General features: G+C 34.7%; 1 protein-coding gene across 4 annotated transcripts in view; it reads right to left on the bottom strand.

Moving 5' to 3' along the window:
• Positions 1–14,386, bottom strand: part of LOC129274172 (unconventional myosin-X-like) — a 67,644-nt gene extending 53,258 nt beyond the window's left edge. For all 4 annotated transcript variants that reach the window (XM_064109017.1, XM_064109018.1, XM_064109019.1 and 1 more), the window contains exons 1-9: positions 14,067–14,386; positions 11,912–12,099; positions 11,223–11,351; positions 7,397–7,521; positions 6,997–7,010; positions 5,922–6,006; positions 2,149–2,252; positions 886–1,015; positions 260–378 (exon numbers count right to left, since the gene is read on the bottom strand). In XM_064109017.1, the coding sequence (XP_063965087.1) occupies positions 260–378; positions 886–1,015; positions 2,149–2,252; positions 5,922–6,006; positions 6,997–7,010; positions 7,397–7,521; positions 11,223–11,351; positions 11,912–12,099; positions 14,067–14,186 (1,014 nt within the window). In that variant the 5' untranslated portion in view covers positions 14,187–14,386. The remainder of the gene's footprint in view (positions 1–259; positions 379–885; positions 1,016–2,148; positions 2,253–5,921; positions 6,007–6,996; positions 7,011–7,396; positions 7,522–11,222; positions 11,352–11,911; positions 12,100–14,066) is intronic.
• Between the last annotated feature and the right edge of the window lie 5,871 nt (positions 14,387–20,257).

Genomic DNA, 20,257 nt, shown 5'->3' with positions numbered 1-20,257 from the left:
ATTCCCATTTAACACCTGTTAAAACACTCAAAGAGCTTCCAAACACTGAATTGTCTCTTATACGAATGACCTCTCACCTAAGGGTTCTGGTCTTCTGTGTAAGGTGAACTAACCTGATTAAGATCAAGAGGTGTAATAATGACCTATCCTCTAAGGGTTCTAGTCTTCTGTGTAAGGTGAACTAACCTCATCAAGATCAAGGGGTGTAATAATGACCTCTCCTCTAAGGGTTCTAGTCTTCTGTGTAAGGTGAACTAACCTGATCAAGATCGAGGGGTGTACTAATGACCTCTCCTCTGAGCGTTCTGGTCTTCTGTGTAAGGGCATCTGTCAGCTGGTATTCATCAACATGAAGTAGAGATGCCGCTGTCTCCACCGCTACAAACAAAACAAGCAGATTTGCAATATTTTCAATGAAAACAGATAGAATAGACAACATAAATCAAAAATTAAAATTAAAGCTTTTAAACAGTAAACAAAAGTCAAGGATTGTCAACTACATGTATAAGCAATTAAAATTTAGCCCAACTCTGAGGCAACATTTTTATTGACTTGTCATAACATTGTTAAAGCTAAAAATCAGAATGCATTTTGTGATTGAAAATGTTGAAAACGTTTGAAAAGGAGAAATTTATAGAAAAATTATTGAAAACATGCCACCAGTCAATTCCATGGTTTTCCAGTTGGTCTGAAAGGGAAATTATTTTTGAGTGAGGGGGAGCCTAATCTTGGCCAGAAACAATCCACAAAATATTATATTTTTGTGTGTAAGTTGGTAGCTACAGTATAATAGGAATGTAAGGTTGTACATATTCTTTAGGATACTTTCTTGCTAATTAAAACAGTTTTTAAGAGGGTGAGCTGTTTCAAAAACATATTATTTACCATTCATATTGTCAACTTGAGCTCCACCGGCTGTAATGAACTTGATGTTACCTATGTGTAAAATAGCTGCTAGTAGATGAAAGACGTCATCAACATTTTCATCTGTGAATTGCATTACCTTCATTGCTTCCTAGAGCAGAAAACAAAAAACACATTGCACATTTTCATAACGATTTCATTGTTTCTTTATACATGCACCAGGGTGTTATTTCAATGAAGCTAAGACTGAGTTCTGGGCCCCATCTTACAAAGAGTTGTGATTGATCCGATCAATCGCAACTATGGACAGCCAGCAACCCCAGCATCTAAAACACATGTTTGTGTTGAAAATATTTTCTAGATATGATGTATATTCATCATTCTCTTGATGATTCAGTGTGATTCTCTTTGTTTACTAAAGAGATTGTGTAAATTTCCTGCATAAAAAATTATGGTATGGATGGATTTCCATACAGTTGCAATTGATTGGATCAATCGTAACTCTTTGTAAGACAGGGCCCTGGTGAGGAAATATAATTTTGAAAGGAAATGGTTGGAAGCAATCCCAGGTGTTTATCATATGCCGGAATGCTTTAATATTTAGAACAACAAAGTTCAATTGAAATAACTCGGGCTTGCTTGAAATTATATTCATTTTACATTACATGCCTTTCTTATACCTCGGTCACATTTGCTCTACGGCGGCCGTACGGCGAGTCGAAAACAGCCGTTTTAACATTTTTTGTACCAGCTCTCTAATAGGTGGTTTGAATAAAAATGAATAAAACGCCTGTTTTCGACTCGCCGTACGGCCGCCGTAGAGCAAATGTGACCGAGGTATAATTTTACGTCCGATTTTGATGAAATTTTCAGCATTATGCTAGTTTGATTTTTCTCTATTTTATTCAAACAACATTTTCTGGGGTTGAACTTGACCTTTAAAATGTGGTGAGAAAGACATCACAAATGACTGGGAACACCTTCTTGTGCTACATGTACATGTATACCTCTTTTCCCACATTGTTCTACTAGAGAATTAAACGTACATGTACTGTCAACTGAAGTTCAACTGAAGTTCCTGTACATTTCGTTCAAAATACTGTCCTAAGCTCGTATTCTGAACTCTGGTTTCATTTAAACTCTGGTGTAAAGTTGTCGTTTAAATATGAGTAGCCAATATACATGTATATATATATATATATATATATATTTATATATACAAATATGAAAAAAAAAATCACCAGTCAATCAAAAACAAAAAAAGACTGGACATAAGGTATTTACATTTATAAGTTGAAAGTTGCCTTTATCATCCAGTGTATCATCCCATGTACAGCCACTCTGATTCAGGTAGTGATACTTGCTAATATCTCCAAGATGTAACTTTCCTGGAAAAATACAAAGAAATTAATTCATTTGATACATGTAGTTAAACATCTGAACTCTAATGAACATAAAACGAAACAGATTTTGACCGGTAAGAGTAATTTTGGCACCCCTTTCAAGAAAAAAAAATCAAAACTGGAGTGGAGTGAGAAGACAAGGAAGATGCAGAAGAAGAAGGAATAGGAGGAAGAGGAGGAGGAGGAGGAGGAGGAGGAAGAGGAGAAGGAGGAGGAGGTGGAGGAGGAGGAGGAGAAGGAGGAGGAGAAGGAGGAGGAAAGGAGGAAGGGGAGGAGGAGAAGGAAGAGGAGAAGAAGGAGAAGGAGTAGAAGGAGGAGGAGAAGGAGGAGGAGGAGGAGGAGGTGAAGGTAGAGGTGGTGGAGGAGGAGGAGGAGAAGAGGTGTACCTGTATGATCACATTCATCAAAACTTTACAAGCTTTAAAGGTACATGTACATTATACCTTGGTCACATTTGTTCTACGGCGGCCGTACGGCAAGTCGAAAACAGCCGTTTCAATATTTTTTTTGTACCAGCTACATATAGGTGGTTTGAATGAAAATGAATAAAACGACTGTTTTTGACTAGCCGTACGGCCGCCGTAGAGCAAATGTGACCAAGGTATTAGTAGAAGGAAAACTGTAATTCAAGATTTTTTATTATATTAAACATGGAAAAAATCAAAATTGATTAAAATATCTAGACCACAGTTTTATAACAATATATTCAACTGATCAACTACAAAAAGACTGGACATGAGCTTTTAAAATGTCAGTCTTTCCCTTTAAAACACAGTTACACAGAAAATATATGTAGTAGAAAGTTTGAATTGAATGAGTTGATTTATTCAGCTTTGTGATGACTCATTGGAAGAGAATCCTGCACAACACAAGTGCTGTAAACCCCTGAGAGATTGAATTATTTTGACATGTGCCTTGCATTTTACTCAACCATACATAACAGGATACAACACTAGGAAAGGACAGGTTGGCCTGCTCTACCAATTCACAAATCTATATCATTATTGTTATTATCATTATCAATATTATTATTATCATTATCATTAATATCATTATTATTATTATTATTACTATTATTATTATTATTATTATTATTATCATTATCATTATCATCACTATCATCATTATTATTATCATTATCATCATTATTATTGTTACTACTATCATTATCATTATCAGCGTTATCATCATTATTATTATTATTATCATTATTACCATCATTATAACTATTATCATCATTATCAATATTATCACTATTATCATTATAATTTCTGTAATAACCCATCTTTTTTTAATAAATTATTTTCCTTGTAATGAATATCCGGTGGAGTTTTTTGTACAAAAAAACCTGCATCATATCATAGTTGATAAAAGAAAACAATTAAAGCAAGACGAGAGGGTATAGGCAGTGGTTGCTTTGCATCAACTTAAAAAAAAAATAGTCTCACAACATCAGACACATGCTTTAAACTAGTGAAACAGCAAAGATAGAGCACAGGCTAGATCATATTAAAGCTACTTGCTCCCTCACTTGAATACAAATATATTGTGAAATATCTTTAAATAGTGCTTCATATACATGTATATTAACTTTGAAAAAGGTAATTTGATCTTTGTTAAATAGATTCATTTTAATTCAGGCCTCTATTAAGATATGATTTGGGTTTTTTAAACAATAAATGTCGTTCAATAACCTGTAATTTGCATATTCACACAATGCACCACAACTTCACTTGAGTGTTGCTTTTATCACACAAGGCCATTAAAAAGCCATCTTATGACCAAGCATACAATATAGATCTATACACTGTATGCAAAGTGAAACTTATGAAGTAAAGTATTCAGTATTGAATCTCTTTGTTGTAGTTAACCATTTAAGAAATAATTATAGATAAATGAATAGAGAAAAAGATCATTACGGTAATCTGCCTCATACTAGTTTTCATTATTTATCTACCGGGTTGAATGACCAACTTCAACCCTGGTTTTAATCCTATCTAGGCCGGGCCCTTCAACGATTCGCGCAATATTCTCGCCGTGCAAATTTTTTTTACCGCGCCGCTCACTGACTTTTTACTTTCACGTCTTGCGCAACTTTTGAGACCAATTTTGCATCACCCGGGTATGTGGTTCAGAAATTACGCAACATTATGTAAGTGCATGTCAGACCAAAAATTGCTCAAAAACTTGATTTAGTATACCTGTACAAAGTCAATGCAAATTGTGTTTTAAGCCAAAAATCATAAATGTATGATCATTTTAGTTTTGCAGGTCTAAATGCAATTATTTTATGCTTTTTATAATCTCAGAAGAGTCCCCAACAAATTTCATTGAAAAAGCAATGACAAACGAAAGGTAAACAAACAATGAAATACATACGAAATCGCAAAAAACAATATAATACATGAGAAAATGATTTGATATAGCAATTTCGATCATGTACACTTGCTAAGAACACCACAAAGAGTTTCTATACCAAAAATTAGAACATATGGAGCTTTATTTAGGGAGTTAGAGGAAAAAGTATGATTTTGCATACTAATTACGCATAAATTAGCATAATCACTTAATAGCAATTCGCATGAAATAAATTACTATACAATTTTGTAGATTATGTCCCAGACAACCCGCATGCCAATTTTCGGTGCGATTGACGGCTGAGATCTCGAGGGGGCCCTAACCTAACTAACCCTAAACCTAACATAAAACCCTATTGCAACCCTAACCCTAAACTTATCTTACACTGTAGATCTTAGATGAAATAAAGCCAGGAGCAAATGTCGTGTTACTGAGTGAAACATGTACATGTAGAACACCCCTCCCAGTCTTGCCTGCATTACAGTGTACACAATACAATAATGCAGCAGTGTCGACTTTTGTGACGTTGAAATATCAAACATTTCCTCCTTTTTTACCCTGTGAATATACATGGCATATAATAATCCAAAGACAACAAGAAAAATAAAACCTGTGAGGTCACAACAATTCACAGAATTCTGTATTAATGGTATGACCAAATTTTAAAAATTTGGTGTTAAGAGATGCATAAGATACTACGAAACAAAATTCAGGAAGTGGCCAGGCATGAAATACATTTGAGAAAGCCTGCAGAAACCAGTAGGCGTAATCTAACAAGGTAAAAATCTAATTGATTATGAAAAGATGAAAATTTGTTTATTATGAAATACAGTGGTTTCAATTCAACCACGAAAGTTGATAAGGTGGGGGCCTTTAATAGCCTTTAAAGATTTCAAACCAAGATGACTTTGCTTCAATACGTTATTTAGAATATATGAAGCACTTTTGTCACTGCCAATGTATTAATCAGGCAAGGAAACATATAAATGTACATGGACACCAAATTCACCATTTTAAAAGGCATTTAAACAGAAATTAAAGACTTTTTCCATTCTTAACAGATGATGACTTGGCATATTCAAGCCAAACCCAAAATTGCTTTTTGTCCCGCACTGTCTCGTTTTCACCCAATTTTCTTTAAATTGTTGTCATATCTATCAAGACAACAATCTGCTTCAAATGAGAAATGTAAAACTTGATTCTGAAATATTAGCCATTTCTTACCCCTCTATAGCCTACCTTTAAATGTCTTTACATTAAAATTTGTTTTAATTGTAAAATAAATGTTGACATTACCTTTCAGGTTTTGTTGAGCTCCAGCGAGTAGGCAGTAGAATATGTGATAATTTCTCTCTTGTGGATTCTGTCCAACTACACGATTCTAAGGAAATCAAAGAAAAAAGAGGAAACAAAATACATAATAACATCTTATTGTTATAATGTTACAATAATAATAGTGATGTGGTTATTGTTCTTCAATAGAAAAATCCTTCAACTCAGGCAAAAAAATATTGTTTTTATTTTCTGAGGGCTACTTTTCACAACTTAATGCCCTAAATCTGCAACATTGGATAAGCTTTACCAATGCAATGAATGGGGATTTTCCAAGGCTCCTTTTTAAGGTTTCCAGGGCTCTTTTGGGCATTTCGGTGGCAAGTTTGCTCCGAGCCCCTGTGTAATTTTTTTGTTGTTGCTTCAAATGATACAAGGCCGGTGTTTCATAAAGCTGTAGTTTGTCAGTTACAAGAACTTAACCAACGACCGGTGCCCCTTTCTTGGGAATTATATCAATGTCAATCTAAATCCGGTGTGTATCATTTACCACAAGAAAGGATCACCAGTCATTCATAAAGTCACTTGTACATGTAACTTTCAAACAGGTTTATGAAACATCTACCAGAGCACTGATTGATTCCATAATTTGATTTGTGAAACTTTTACTTTGTATTTTGAATGGAAAAGCAGGATTTATATCAAATTAATCAAAGATGAAGATGGATATAGCCTTGCATGGCCTTTTGAATGTCCAATGTAAACTGAAATAAAAAGGAGCAAATTTTGGCAGGTGAGTTTAAAAAAGTAGCCCCCGTAATGTGTTTAATTTTTTCATACTACAAAGGTAATATGGGGAAGCGCAAAGTACACATAACACCGGAAAGCCTGAAGAACAAGAAGATAGATGGACATAACGTAAATAAAGAAGATGCATTGAAACTGAGTATCCTAAAAAAAAACATATAAGGGATCAGAGAGAACGTGATGAAACAAGACAAAGACAATTATGAAAAAGGAAAGAGAGAGTAAAAGTAAACTGGAAAGATGTGAAAGTAAAAAAGTTGAAATACATATAGCATATCTGAAAATGACTCACCTTTTCTAGCAGGTCTGTAAATTACACGTCAAGGAAAATGATAACTGGATTTGAGGAATATAGCTTGTTTTAATCAAAGAGAGTTATTGTCAATATTGAAGGGAAAATCTTAACCATGATCATCACGCTTTAGTTGTTTGGTTCAAATTACAAGAAAAAAAAATCCTTTCAACTTGGACTATTAGGAGGTCACGGTGGGGCTCTGAAAATGCTATAAATGGCATTGGCCTTGCATTTTCAGTCAAGTTTTTTCAGATCTATCTTGAAACCTGGAAAATTAATTTATGTAATTTTCTTTTTTACATAAGTGATCTAATTATTTGTATCATATTAAGGCAAAATAAGTTTGAAAAATGCTATGATATTGTTAGTATTATTGATAAAAGGGGTGAAAGGATACAATCTCTGATCTTTCCTCCACATATAGAACCGGATTGGGTGAACTGGAGTTGAATGAACTTTCCAAATCTGCTAGAGTTGTTGTTATACACTGTCTTTGCATTGCCAAAGGCTTCCATGATGGGGCTGAGAAGGAGAGCAAATGTATGAGCAATGTATCAACAGTCGGTGAATGGATGAGTTGTAATTAGAATAGAAATGTGCAATGAAAAAATGTAAACCTTTGAAGGGGAACTTCACCCTGACAAACATTTTATTGTAAAAATAGCAGAAAAAAATAATAAAAAATATTGTCAAGGTTTGAGAAAAATCCACCGAAGAATTAAAAAGTTATAAGAATTTTAATTATTTGATTTGTGATGTCATATGAGAGCAGCATTTCTACCTAGCAAATGGTAAAAGATCAATGAAATGTCATTTTCTCAAAAAATTGAAAATGGTTTTACTGTACCTTTTGTACATCATTAGACAAATCATTTCATACCCGATCATGCAAAGAAAACAAAAATCATCAGGAACCATTAAAAAAATCAAATTCATGCATTTTATATTACATAACATATGGGGCAACTGCTCGTTTGTGATGTCACAAGTCCAAAACTTATAATTTTAATAACTTTCTCAATCTTTTACAGACTTTCCTCAAATTTTCACCAATATTTTCTATTATTTTTCTGCTATTTTTACAACAAACTTTTCTTCAGGGAGAACTTCCCTTTAATATTAACTGTTAATATTTAACATCTAGTTTGAAACTAGAGTCTTACATACATTGAAACAGACACAAAATAATCACATTGAAAAGCAAAGAGAAAGAAAACAGATTATTTATGAATGTGAATGAGGAAAGTAAATGCATACCGGGTACTTTATATTCTTGGTAATATTATCTGAAAGTAATTGTTAATTTACACTTGAATACATTTAGTGATATGGGTTGTATAATAGAGTCTGGCAGACTGTTCCAGAACTGAGAGTATTCATAAATAATTCACGATTAAGCTATCACTTTCACGCATCGCTGGTGGGTGAAATTAATTTTCATTTTTTGGGGTATCTCTCCCTTGAAATAAAAAATGAATTTTCATTTCCTCATTGCCACTACAGCTAATAACCTGTGGTTATTGGATGGATACTCTTTTATACCTATACTGCCGTCCCATGACAAAAGGAAGCAACTCTGCAGAATGAGTTTCTTGGTATTAAAATGAAGAAGATGTGTCATTGTTTTATATGGAAATATATAGTTCCTTGATTTTAAAATGTCTATATATTTCAGAAATTGGGGGCTATGTGACTCCAACTCATTGAGCATCAAAAGCATACAGAAAATATCCCAAATCAAGAAAAAAGGTCAATTTTGAGAAAAAATTGAATTACTTCTTTTGGTCATGGGATGGAAGTATATACAGAAGGCTTCCTATTAGGAGTCTGTTTCTGAAGCAGTGAACATGTAGAGGAAATATAGGGGCTTCCGATACCTTAAACAGAACACCGGGCACAGAATCTTATTACAAACACAGAAGTTTGTCAAAAGAAAAAAAATCATGAAAGATTAAAAATATGAGGAGAATCTGCTCTAGCAGCTATTCATGCATTCAAGCTTTTTGGTTACAAAATCAAGTAACTAATATACTTCATTGTATCTATTTATACTTGTTTATCTATTGTTATTATGTAAAAATTACATTTGTAATTTGATCAACAATTTTGTATTAATCATTTGAACTTGTCTTTATTACTTATCAATACACGCAAAAACACCTGCTAAAAAAACATGAGGATAAAACAGAATTTTGGTCATCATTTTCCATTATTTAAAAATGTTAAAGGGATATGTTGAGATCACAGATTGTAATAAAGTTTCACAATTAAATGCGGACAATTGCAAACAAGCACTGCATACTTCAAGTATCATTTTGTCCAAAAATGATGAATGGTGAAGTGATGAAAAAGGGAAGAGACAGAGGAGGAAAAAAGGAGAAAGATGATGACGCAGTGAAAGAAGAGTAGCATTATTTTGTCTGAAAATCAGGCGATCAAAGGAGGAGGGAAGAAAGGAGGAAACATGAGGAAAAAAGGGAGAGAAGAAAAAAAAGGAAATGAAGATGTGGAGAGGAAGGAGAATAGCAGGAGCAAAGAAAGAGGAAAAGGAGGGCAAAAATAAACAGAAAAAAGAAAAGTCAAGACGAAAAAAAATACTGCCAAATCTATATGAATCACATTTCCTAGTAGTAGAAGATATACAAGCAACGTGAAATAAAAATGAAACAGCCTTTTATTTCCATGAATATGACAGGGATATAAGGTTTAGAAAAGTAATAAAACTGTCAAATATCAATGTTAATTTTAGCATGTAGGAAAATATGTAGTTTGATTATGGATACCATTGTAATTATGCATCACTTCAATAGCAAAATGAAACTGCCGATTGCAGTACAATTGAATTAAACTTGAATGGAATAAAAGGTTTTGAAAGGTAATAAATCTGTCACATATCCATGTTCATTAGAGAGTAAGAAAATACATGTATCTACTGTAATAATAATCCGTTTTTTATATAGCGCTTAATACATCGGAACGACGTGTCTAAGCGCTTTACAGATATATTATTACCCCGGTCATCGGATTCAATCAGTCATTCCCGTACTGTACAGTATATAGTTTGATTACGGATATTTTTTAAATCATGCATTACTTCAAGTTCAACAGCAAAAGAGTAGCTCCATGCTTTTAAGAATTGCCAACCAATAATTGTCGACATAACTCAATAAAATTGAGTAGAGTTGAAAACTAAGAAGTTTCTGGTATGGAGAATTAAAGATGTTCCACTAAAGATTTGAGAGAGTGAAGAACTCGTGGCAAATAAAAAATGAAAAATAATATAGGATTTGCATAGCGCACGTATCCACCTTGCTACAGGTAGGTGCTCAAGGTGCTCCTATATTACCCCAGCTAAGCTAGTCTACCGATTACGGTGCCCACAGCTTTTTGAGGAATACTTCCTGCCGGTACCCATTTACCTCACCTGGGTTGAGTGCAGCACAATGTGGGTAAATTTCTTGCTGAAGGAAAACACGCCATGGCTTGGAATCGAAACCACGTCCTTCAGATTGGAAGACGAGAGTCTTAATCACTGGACCACGACGCCCCCACACATACCACAAATATAGATTATTGCCTTGCCAAAGTTCTGTCTGTGCTAATTTTGTTCCAAGCCCCACTTGTTGATTCAAGTTTTAATTAGGGTCTGCGCCTGCAGCCTAGATTTTCTTTTTACAATAATATCCTCATTCCATTTTCCTTTGTTTAATATTTCTATGAATTCATTTGCAGTTGCGCTGAATGAAAGACACCGTTCTCACTACCTACCTAAAACTAGTTTACTGGAAACTAGTTTAACGTGTAGTGAGAACGATCGAAGGCATCTTGGAAGCGATCTTCCAAACCGGTTCAGAAAACCACCTCGCGATGTAGTTTTCAAGATCGCTTCGCCTCGTTAAACTGGTTTTAGCGTAAGTGAGGACACAACCGTTCTTCAGGATGCGATCTTTGCACATTTTGAGTGCGCTGCTCCACACGACAGGTGTAGAATGCCTACGCTGCCGTTTCAAATTTCGCGCGAAACGTGTCACCCCACTGACAGCGTTTCCATAGTCAGCAAGATTGCTTTCCTTTAAGTAATTTTGAAAACCACTTTCGTCACTCATGTGATCAAGTGGGAACACTAGCAAAGGGATCTTCCAAACTGGTTTCCTGAATCGGTTTCCAGTAAACTAGTTTTAAAAGAGTGTTATGAGAATGGCCTCAAAGAATGAATAACCAACCTGCTCTGTAAAATAGCTTCTTCTACTCTGACCTCCTGTTCCCTTCCCGCCATGGCAAACTGGCTCAGTTCAGATAGGTAGTTGAGAATGAACTTTGTGCTCTCTGTCTTACCAGCTCCGCTTTCACCACTGGAAATAAGAAAATTAATCCCTTACACTTTTATATAGAGAATTACAAAATTTAAGATTCAATCTATTATATTTGATGAAAAGGCACTTTCCTGATCTTGCAAATAAAAATGTATGAAAAAAGTGTGTTTTAAACCTTTTTTTATGATCTCACATTTCCATTATAATCTTTTTATAAAGTTGCTTGTACAGGTATATCATCTTGATATGTTGTTTGTTATGCTTTGCATATGTTTTTAATACAGACGTCGAAATGAATTAAATGAAATTCAACTGGAATTCAATTAATTTCAATTCAAATGCAATTCAATTCAATTCAAATGCAATTCCATCTAACTAATTCAATTCCATTCCATTCAATCAAATTCAATTTAATTCAATTCAATTCCATTCATTTCCAATTCCATTCTAATCCATTCAATTAAAATCAACTCAACTCAGCTCAATTCAATTCGATCCAATCCAATCCAATTCAAATCAAATCAATTCAAATCATATCAATTCAGCTATGCTAAAAGCTTTATTCTTGCATCATGTTTGAATTCATCATTAATACTGACCTAATCAAGACACACTGGTTTTCTCCCTTCTTCCACATAGAGTAGTAGCAGTCATTCGCAATAGCAAAGATGTGGGGAGGACATTCTCCGATATGCCTCTTGTTATAAGCTTGCATGATGTCATCCCCGTATATACCAGGAATGGTCTTGTAAGGGTTGACAGCACAGAGAATAGAACCTATGTAAGTCTGTAAAGCATACAATAAAACATTGAAAAAAAATACAATCATATCACATTTCTACCAATGGCAGGGAAAATTGTTTTTCTACTTGGGGGGCTATTTTTATTGGTAGGTTAATTGCCTCTGTTACTTAAAACCCCATGGTTAGCATTTTGAAGTACAGCTCAACTTTAACCATGCTCTGGTCAGTGTTAAATAAAACTATGAAAAGCCAAAAATGTCAATATTTTGTTTACATTGGATCCTTCTTATTTGTTCCCTTTAATCGTAAAGAAAACTATTTTAGGAATACCCTCAGTTCTGAATGATTGGAGGGCAAAAAAGGGATATTATGCTATCCATTAGACCAGATTTTAAATTTAAGCCTGCCTACAGAAAACAGGCATACAGTATAAGCTAATTTACAGGTGCTCATTCATTTAAAAAAAAATATATATTTCAGGGGGAAAATATCTCTCACCCCTCATGTTAGTGTTTGGGATGCTCAATAGTCATATGTAGGTGAGGTGAACAGTACCTAGGAGGATTGTACTTCCTTGAATGCACTGAGCAATCCTAACAGCAGCTTGAGTTTAAAGGAAAAGTTCACGATAAAGTTGGTTCAAATTCAATAAAAGCATTAAAAATCAGAAAAATAATGGCGCTTTGATGAAAATTCATCTTTGAATATTAAGACAATTATGAATTTTTACAGATTTAAATTAGTGACGTCATATGATATAAATTCCATAAATTCAATTTTTTTCATGGAATATGATGAATTAAAATGTTTTTATTTATAGAAAGAGGTATCAAATGATGTGTCTGATGAAATATCCTCTGCAAAAATAAAATCACTTTAAACTTTTGGAGGAAAAAATGGCATACATGTATGGAGCTGCTCTTTTGTGACGTCACAATTCTCACATATAAAAAATTCTGAGAATTAATGACTCAGTTGATATTCTTTCAAGGTTTTCATCAAACCTTCACTAATATTTTTTCACTAGTTTTCCTGCTGTTATTAACACTACATGTAACTTATCATCAGTGTGGACTTGGCTCTTTAAAGCAGATACGAACCTATAGCGCCATCTCGAGTCCTCAACTACTCATACCTGGCCAGTTTCCTGACCCATAATGCTAGTAGTCTAGTAATATAGACCCACTTGAATGATAACATGCTAATGAACTACTCAATACATTTATACCGTAATAATTATGTTAACAAGTAGCAAAACAATTACTTTCTTCTCAAAACATTTTACCGAGTAGTTTCTCTATACAGATACAATTATAGGTCAATTTATTCTCTGTAGTATTAGTAGACATCTGAAAACGTACATTGAAAGACTACATGTATGTATTCATAACACACAGTCAAAGAGAGAACACACACAGTTCACTCCCCTTTAAAGCCGAAGCAGGGATGTGAGAGTTCACCTCAGGATAGATGGGTAAATGCATGGTGCTATACAAATACCTACATGTACGTGTGTATTAATGATACTCAATGGCATCCTGTTTTTAAGAGTACATCAAAACATCCTTAAAAATGAAATACAATATCAGAATCATATTTTTAACAATGAACTACAGGTGAAACCGCTTGACAGTGCACACATTGACTTCTCAATTTTCCACTTCCAAATCACAATTACAAGCAAGCAAAAATAGAATAATCAATAAAGGGTGTGGTTGAAATATCACTTTTCAGATATACATGTATGTTTCACTTCTACAAGATATTACTGTAATTGATCATTTGTCTAGGTTTTAAAGACTGATATGGTATACAACTTCTATAAATTCTCTTTCTGGGTTTGATAATAATGTAACAAGCCTTTAAATTTTGGTACTTAAAGGGCCCGTCGATACCACTATTCAAGAGTGCATTTTATTACAGCACAACTTGGAAATTAAAATGGGTACAAAACACGTAACTGTAAAGGCCAGGGAGGCCTATCAACCTCAAGTACATTCATAATACTCACATAAATCCTGTCTTTATCGTAGCGACGCTGGATATTCTCCAGTATGCTGCCCTCGTGCAGCTCTTGCAGTTTGGCCATGTCTTCCAACCCCACCCCATCTTGAAAGAAGGCTGTCGCCATGGTGACCGTCTCCTCCCAGCACGCCCAGCCCCTATCTTGTTTATCTCCTTCTAGATGATGATGCTCTGACCCTCAGTCATCCACCCTGTTTGATCAGCAATCGCTCAGCGATGGCTCATCAATGGCTCTTGAACACAAACCCCCTGGCTTCCTTGATGCTACAAGAGTTGAAACGTGAGATGCATTCTGCCTGGCATCCTGGCGGTTAAGAAAATAAAAAAGAAAACGGAAAATGGAGAGAGGAAAACAGCAATCGTAGCCTGGTAGTTTCAAATAACACGAAGGAAAATAAGGTGGTTTGCCTAAACTCTGACATCAATCCGGGGGCCCTGTTTCATAAAGATTTACAAGTGATGGAACTTTTAAATTATGACAATTACCAAGGTAACCTTGATTTTGATTGGCTGCTGAGCCATGTTACCATGGTAGCTGCCAAAATGGCAGGGTTACAATAGTTGTAACACTTAATAAAATGGGACCCCGCATTATCGAGAATGGATTAGATTTACAAAGATTTCCGAACCTTTGCAGTGACAAACAAAACTTTGAATTCATCCTTTTTATGATATTTTGACTGACTTTCCTGAAGCAATAAGTGATTACGACAAATCATAATGAAAGTTTGGCACATGTCAGCTCGATGCAAGCAAATGGCTAGAGAAATAACCAAAATACATGTCCATGTATAAAATGAAAAATATCATTTTAAACCTTAAAGGAGAATGAAACTCTTGGAGCAAGTTAGCTATTGTGAAAGCAGAAAAATAAGAAAGAATAAGATCAACAAAAGTTTGAGTAAAATAGGACTAGCAATAGAAGAGTTATGAGCATTTGAATGTCGAGATCACTAATGCTATGGAGATCCTCCCATTGGCAATGCGACCAAGATCTATGATGTCACAGATGAACAACTCTCCCCTTTTGGACACTGAAAATATACCCCTAAACATCTCTTTTTGCTCATTCTAATCATATGACAAACGATTCATCAATGATATAATGTTGTGAAACCTCTGTACTTGTCCTCTCATAAAGAGAACACCTCACCTTGTGATAGACTCTATAGAAGTGAGAATATAAGTGAAATAAGTACTAAAGTAATGAGGGAGTTGTACGTGTGTGACATCACAGATCTTGGTCGCATTGCCAATGGGAGGATCTACATAGCATTAGTGATCTCAATATTTAAATGCTCATAACTTTCTTATTATTCATTCAATCTTCCTCAAACTTTCAACAATATGTTTCTTTGATTTTTCTCTTTGATATGGATTCAGCTGGTTTCAAGGGTTTCATTCTCCTTTAACACTTGCTTCTAGCTTTACACGTATGTACTCTGCTTAATATGCTTTTGGTTTCATAAGCAGAGTTTGCATTACCTTGAAGACAATGATAGACATGTTTGGCAGGTTTAGTGCTCATTAATTACAAGTATACAGCAAGGTTTCATCCTTCCGAAAGTTACCAGGAAGATATTAAAAAAATATTTATACATCCACAGACTGTATTGTTGTGTACTCTTGAATGTTGTTCTGCACACATGTTCCAACATCTTTTTTTTTTCTACCAACATGTACGTATGTAAAAATAACACTCTATTACCATAGAGCTAATTAAAACTAGTAGCCCTTTTCTGGTTATAAAATTCACTGTTTTTCAAGAACAAAAAAAAATAAATACTCTGGGTAAGCTTTAGAATACCTTTCCCTTTCAAACATATCCAGTCTATCTATCACTCTCAGAATTTCATAGAAAACATGCATACATGTAGAAGATATGGAGTGTGCACAATAGATTTCAAGGATTTTGAATAAAATCCTACATGTACATGTAGGGTCCATTTCATAAAGACCTGTTATAATAACAAATGCACCTTTTCTTTATCAAGTTCACAATCAAATTGAATGGTTATAATAGCTTTAAACCGTTATCACACACTTGTAATTGTAACAAGTTTTATAAAACGGGCCCACGATCATATACATGTATGCAGCTGTAAATAGTGACTAGCCGAACATTGGATTTATATTCAATCCAAAGGATTAACTTTAAATTTAAAAACATGTTACTCAATTCTTTTAGTTCTACACGTACTGTATATTCAAAACCACAAGGTTGAAATCTAAATCTAATGTTCAGCTGGTCACTATAAGATACACAGCAGATCTGGATTTTACTCAGTTCGAATCCTTGAAATTTGTATCATCCATAGCTCCTTCCATTATACGCACTGAATTTTTTAATTTTTTTTCAATTTGTTTGTTGGGTTTTTGTTTTAGTTTCTTTGATTTTCATGTTCAATTTGTTTGCTTTACAAGGTAAATTAGGTTTCTGCCTCAAAAGTCAGATGATCTACTTGTATGCAGTTCCCTTCCATTGTTTGTCAATATTGATTGTTTTTCTCGGCAACGTAAATGGAAAGTGGAGCAAACAAACTTGAACCTCATCCTGTTTTTAGGCTTGTATGTTAAAGCTTTCTGAGGTATTATTTTCATCACACTTAATAAAGGGGAATTTCCCTAATGTCAGATTATCTCCAATCGAAAGATATTGTATAATGGTCTGATGCATATGCCACTGAGGAAAATTCAAAACAGCATAACACTAAAAATCTGACTTCTCAATAAAAGCAAAAATAATGACTTATTGACTAAATTGACTTGTACGCTGTAGGCCTATAAAATGAAATCATGTTTTTGAGCAATTTGGATCTGACACTCATTACATAATGTTGCGTAATTTCGTAACCGCAAATCCAGGAATTGCAAATTTGGACTCAAAAGTGTGCGAAAAAGAAAATAGTCATTAAACAACGTGCCATGATCCCCAAACTTAACAGAATTATCGCAAAAAAACTTAGAGTATTAGGGTTAACATTGCGATTGCTTTTTTACAGGGCTACAGATTAGTGGGGAATTAGTTTTTAAAAATAATGTGAGAACAGTAAAGAGTAAAAGAACTTTCATTACCCTATATCAAATTTTTTTTTAATCACTTAACTTGTATTCAGTCTTAATATTGCAGAAAATTAAAAAAATAATATTCTGAGTCATTTCCAAATAGTAAGAAGAACCCAAGGAGCATTTCACATGATAAAACACTTGACATTTGACTCAAAACACGTTCCAAGAGGCCTCCCTGAAAATGATTCATTAAGTCTCTTTTTATGACAAAATGTTTCAATAATGTGTAACTTTACGACCTGTGGGGATGGATAATAGCAGCTTCAGAGGATTGATGACACATCATAATGTCATATTACAAGATGGAGCCATTAATAAGAGGGGAGAGTACTACTAATCATTTATACATGTACCTCTATCATGTACAGGCTGTTCAGACTGTCCCCCGTCACCCGGGGGAAGGGGGAGAGAAATCTTTATCTCTTTACGACTGACCGTCCATACATGGTTACGTAAGGCGCGCCCGCACATGATAACGCGGGAAATGCAATTACTTGCAGCTAGCCGAGCACTAGCACAGTACTGAGCGGAAGCAGTTCTCTTAATTGACACCACATTTCGCGCATGCGCACTTATGATTAAAACAGGTGCGCGATCTCAGATTACGAGCCAAGGTCGCTCTTCCTTCGAAAAACCCCCGGGGGATAGAACTGGGAGATGGGGGACAATCCTCCAGACCGTCCAGACTGTCGATTTTCCGGAGGTCCCGGGGGATCCCCTGGGGGATGTCACGGGTGACGGGGGACAGTCTGAACAGGGGGGTAGTCACACCCTCCTATAGTCCGGACCAAGTCCACATTAGAACAGTGCGAATCTGCCATCTGGCAATCAAAATTTGCATTTTAAATGAATTCAGAAATACTCCCCATCAAATATTACAAGTGCAGCCAGTAAATGGTAACAGGGAGCGATGGAAGATGTGTAAAATTCAATCTAATTCAAATTATTTTTAATAATTTTAAGCAAAAAAAAAAAATAAGAGAATGTTTATGATTATTTTGCAAAAACCCATTTAAAAAAAGCAGATATTAAATTCTAAGTTTTGACATCACATGCGAGTAGGGCTCTTCCTTGCATGTCATGGACATACATCAAATACCTTTTTTTTTCCAGAAAAGTGAAATTATTTTCATACATAAGGAAAAGGAAAGTGGGGATGTGACATCATCAGCCCACCTAATGAATATTCATGACGGTATCATATGTGCATATACTGTTTTCACAAAATATTGATAAACTTTAAAATTCAATATCTTCGTTATTTGTTATCCAATTTTGATGAAATTTTCAGCATTTTGCTCTCTGAATTTTACTCTATTTATTTAGATATAAACATTTTCAGCCCGGACCATCCCTTTAAACATGTCTACCCTGATCGGGAGCTCAAGCATTCTGAAGGAAATTCTTCATCCCAGGTACCCATGATATACTGTACATGTACTAAACCTGGGTGGAGAGAAGCAAATGTAGATAAACACTTGCCAAATGATGCAAGCACTCGAGTCGGATTTTAACCCCCAGACATTGTGATTCAAAATCTGGAGATTTAATATGCACTGATTATAAACAGCACCTCCAAGTTATCATATTTTACTGTAAATTAGTGAAGAGCTTGTTCACTCACATGTATAAAAGCAAATTTCAAGAAAAATATTGGAATTGTGTGACCATTTCAGACATTTGAACTTACACTGAATTTAAGTTTCTGAAAAAAGAAGACAGTAGGCCTACACTCTATGTTCACTTCTTGTTTCGGTTATTATTCCGTCATGGAATATAGAGCAAATGGTTCAATTAGAATAGAAACTGAAATGCATCAACAAAAAATAACTGACTTCATGACCTAAAAATAATTGTATTTACCTACTACCTCATATTTATACAGTAGAAAAAGAAAAGTATAGTAGTCTTTGCACATCTTTGTTTTTTCATTATCCTTGAGAATGTGGCCAACTACACATTCATGTACACGTAGGCCATAAAACATACCCAAACATCACATGTGATAAAATGATATTAGGGAGAGAGAGGATAGCCTAGTAAGTTGTAAGTAATACACAAACTCTTTAATGAAAATAAATAAAAAAATGCCGGTACAGAAACTGATTTCTTGTGCAATGATCTTTTTTCAGTTCTCAACTATTTAGTATATTTTTGCTCTTCACCCTTTTATTTTGTGATTTCTGCATTTTTTTTGGCAACATTATAACCCCCAAAAGCTTCAACCAAAGCGATTTCAATCAATATTATAGAAAAGTGAAAAAATACTTTAAAATTGTAAACCTTAGTTTGAAATTGAATCATGTTCTTGTGTAATTTCTTGAGATGTCGTGCTGGCAAACATGTAGTCAACTGCAACTCGAGATCCACGGATCCGGGTAACAAAAATTTGGTCTCAAAACATGTGTGAGAATTTTAAAAGTAAAGAAGAATTGCGATGAAAGCTTCTTGCAATTACGGTAATCAGAAATAATACCAAGGAGTGTTTTCAAGGTAATAAACATTAACTAATGAAGGAAGAATATACTACTGTCTTCTTTCCCCACAGTGCCCTGTATGTTATGATGAGGTGTTGTATATTGTGAGTCACATTTAGGCATATTCAGACCGACTCAATCATCAGAGAATTCACAATACCTGTTCAATTACAAGACCTTGTTCAGGCTCAAAAATAACCGATAGTTATTTTCCACGTTCATACCGACTCCCAGCAGACCCTTTCTGGGTATTATACAATCAGGTCCTGATGCACAGGATGATAGCAGGAGATACATGCACCCCCCCCCCCCCCCCCCGCCCAAGTAATCGCTTGGTTGAGAAAGTTCTCGTAATTTGCTTTCACACTCCACTAATACCTGTGACCTTCAAAAAATCCCTGCCAAAGTTCTCAGAATTATGGATACTACTTTATAGCAGGTACTTTCTTTCAAGAATATATCAAGTAATATGTTTTAACACTCTCAACCAGCTCTCATCATTATCTGGTATTTTCTGATCGAGGTAGATCAAGATAAATTTCCGATAAAACAATACCTGGTATTCTAGAATTCGAGTCGGTCTGAATACACCTGTTGTGTAGTAAGCTGGTATAAGGTGGTATCATGCTCC

The sequence above is a fragment of the Lytechinus pictus genome, chromosome 13 (assembly GCF_037042905.1).
Source record: "Lytechinus pictus isolate F3 Inbred chromosome 13, Lp3.0, whole genome shotgun sequence".
Taxonomy (NCBI): Eukaryota; Metazoa; Echinodermata; class Echinoidea; order Temnopleuroida; family Toxopneustidae; genus Lytechinus; species Lytechinus pictus.
Note: the sequence above shows the minus strand (reverse complement) of the source record. Positions and strands in the feature narration are given on the sequence as shown.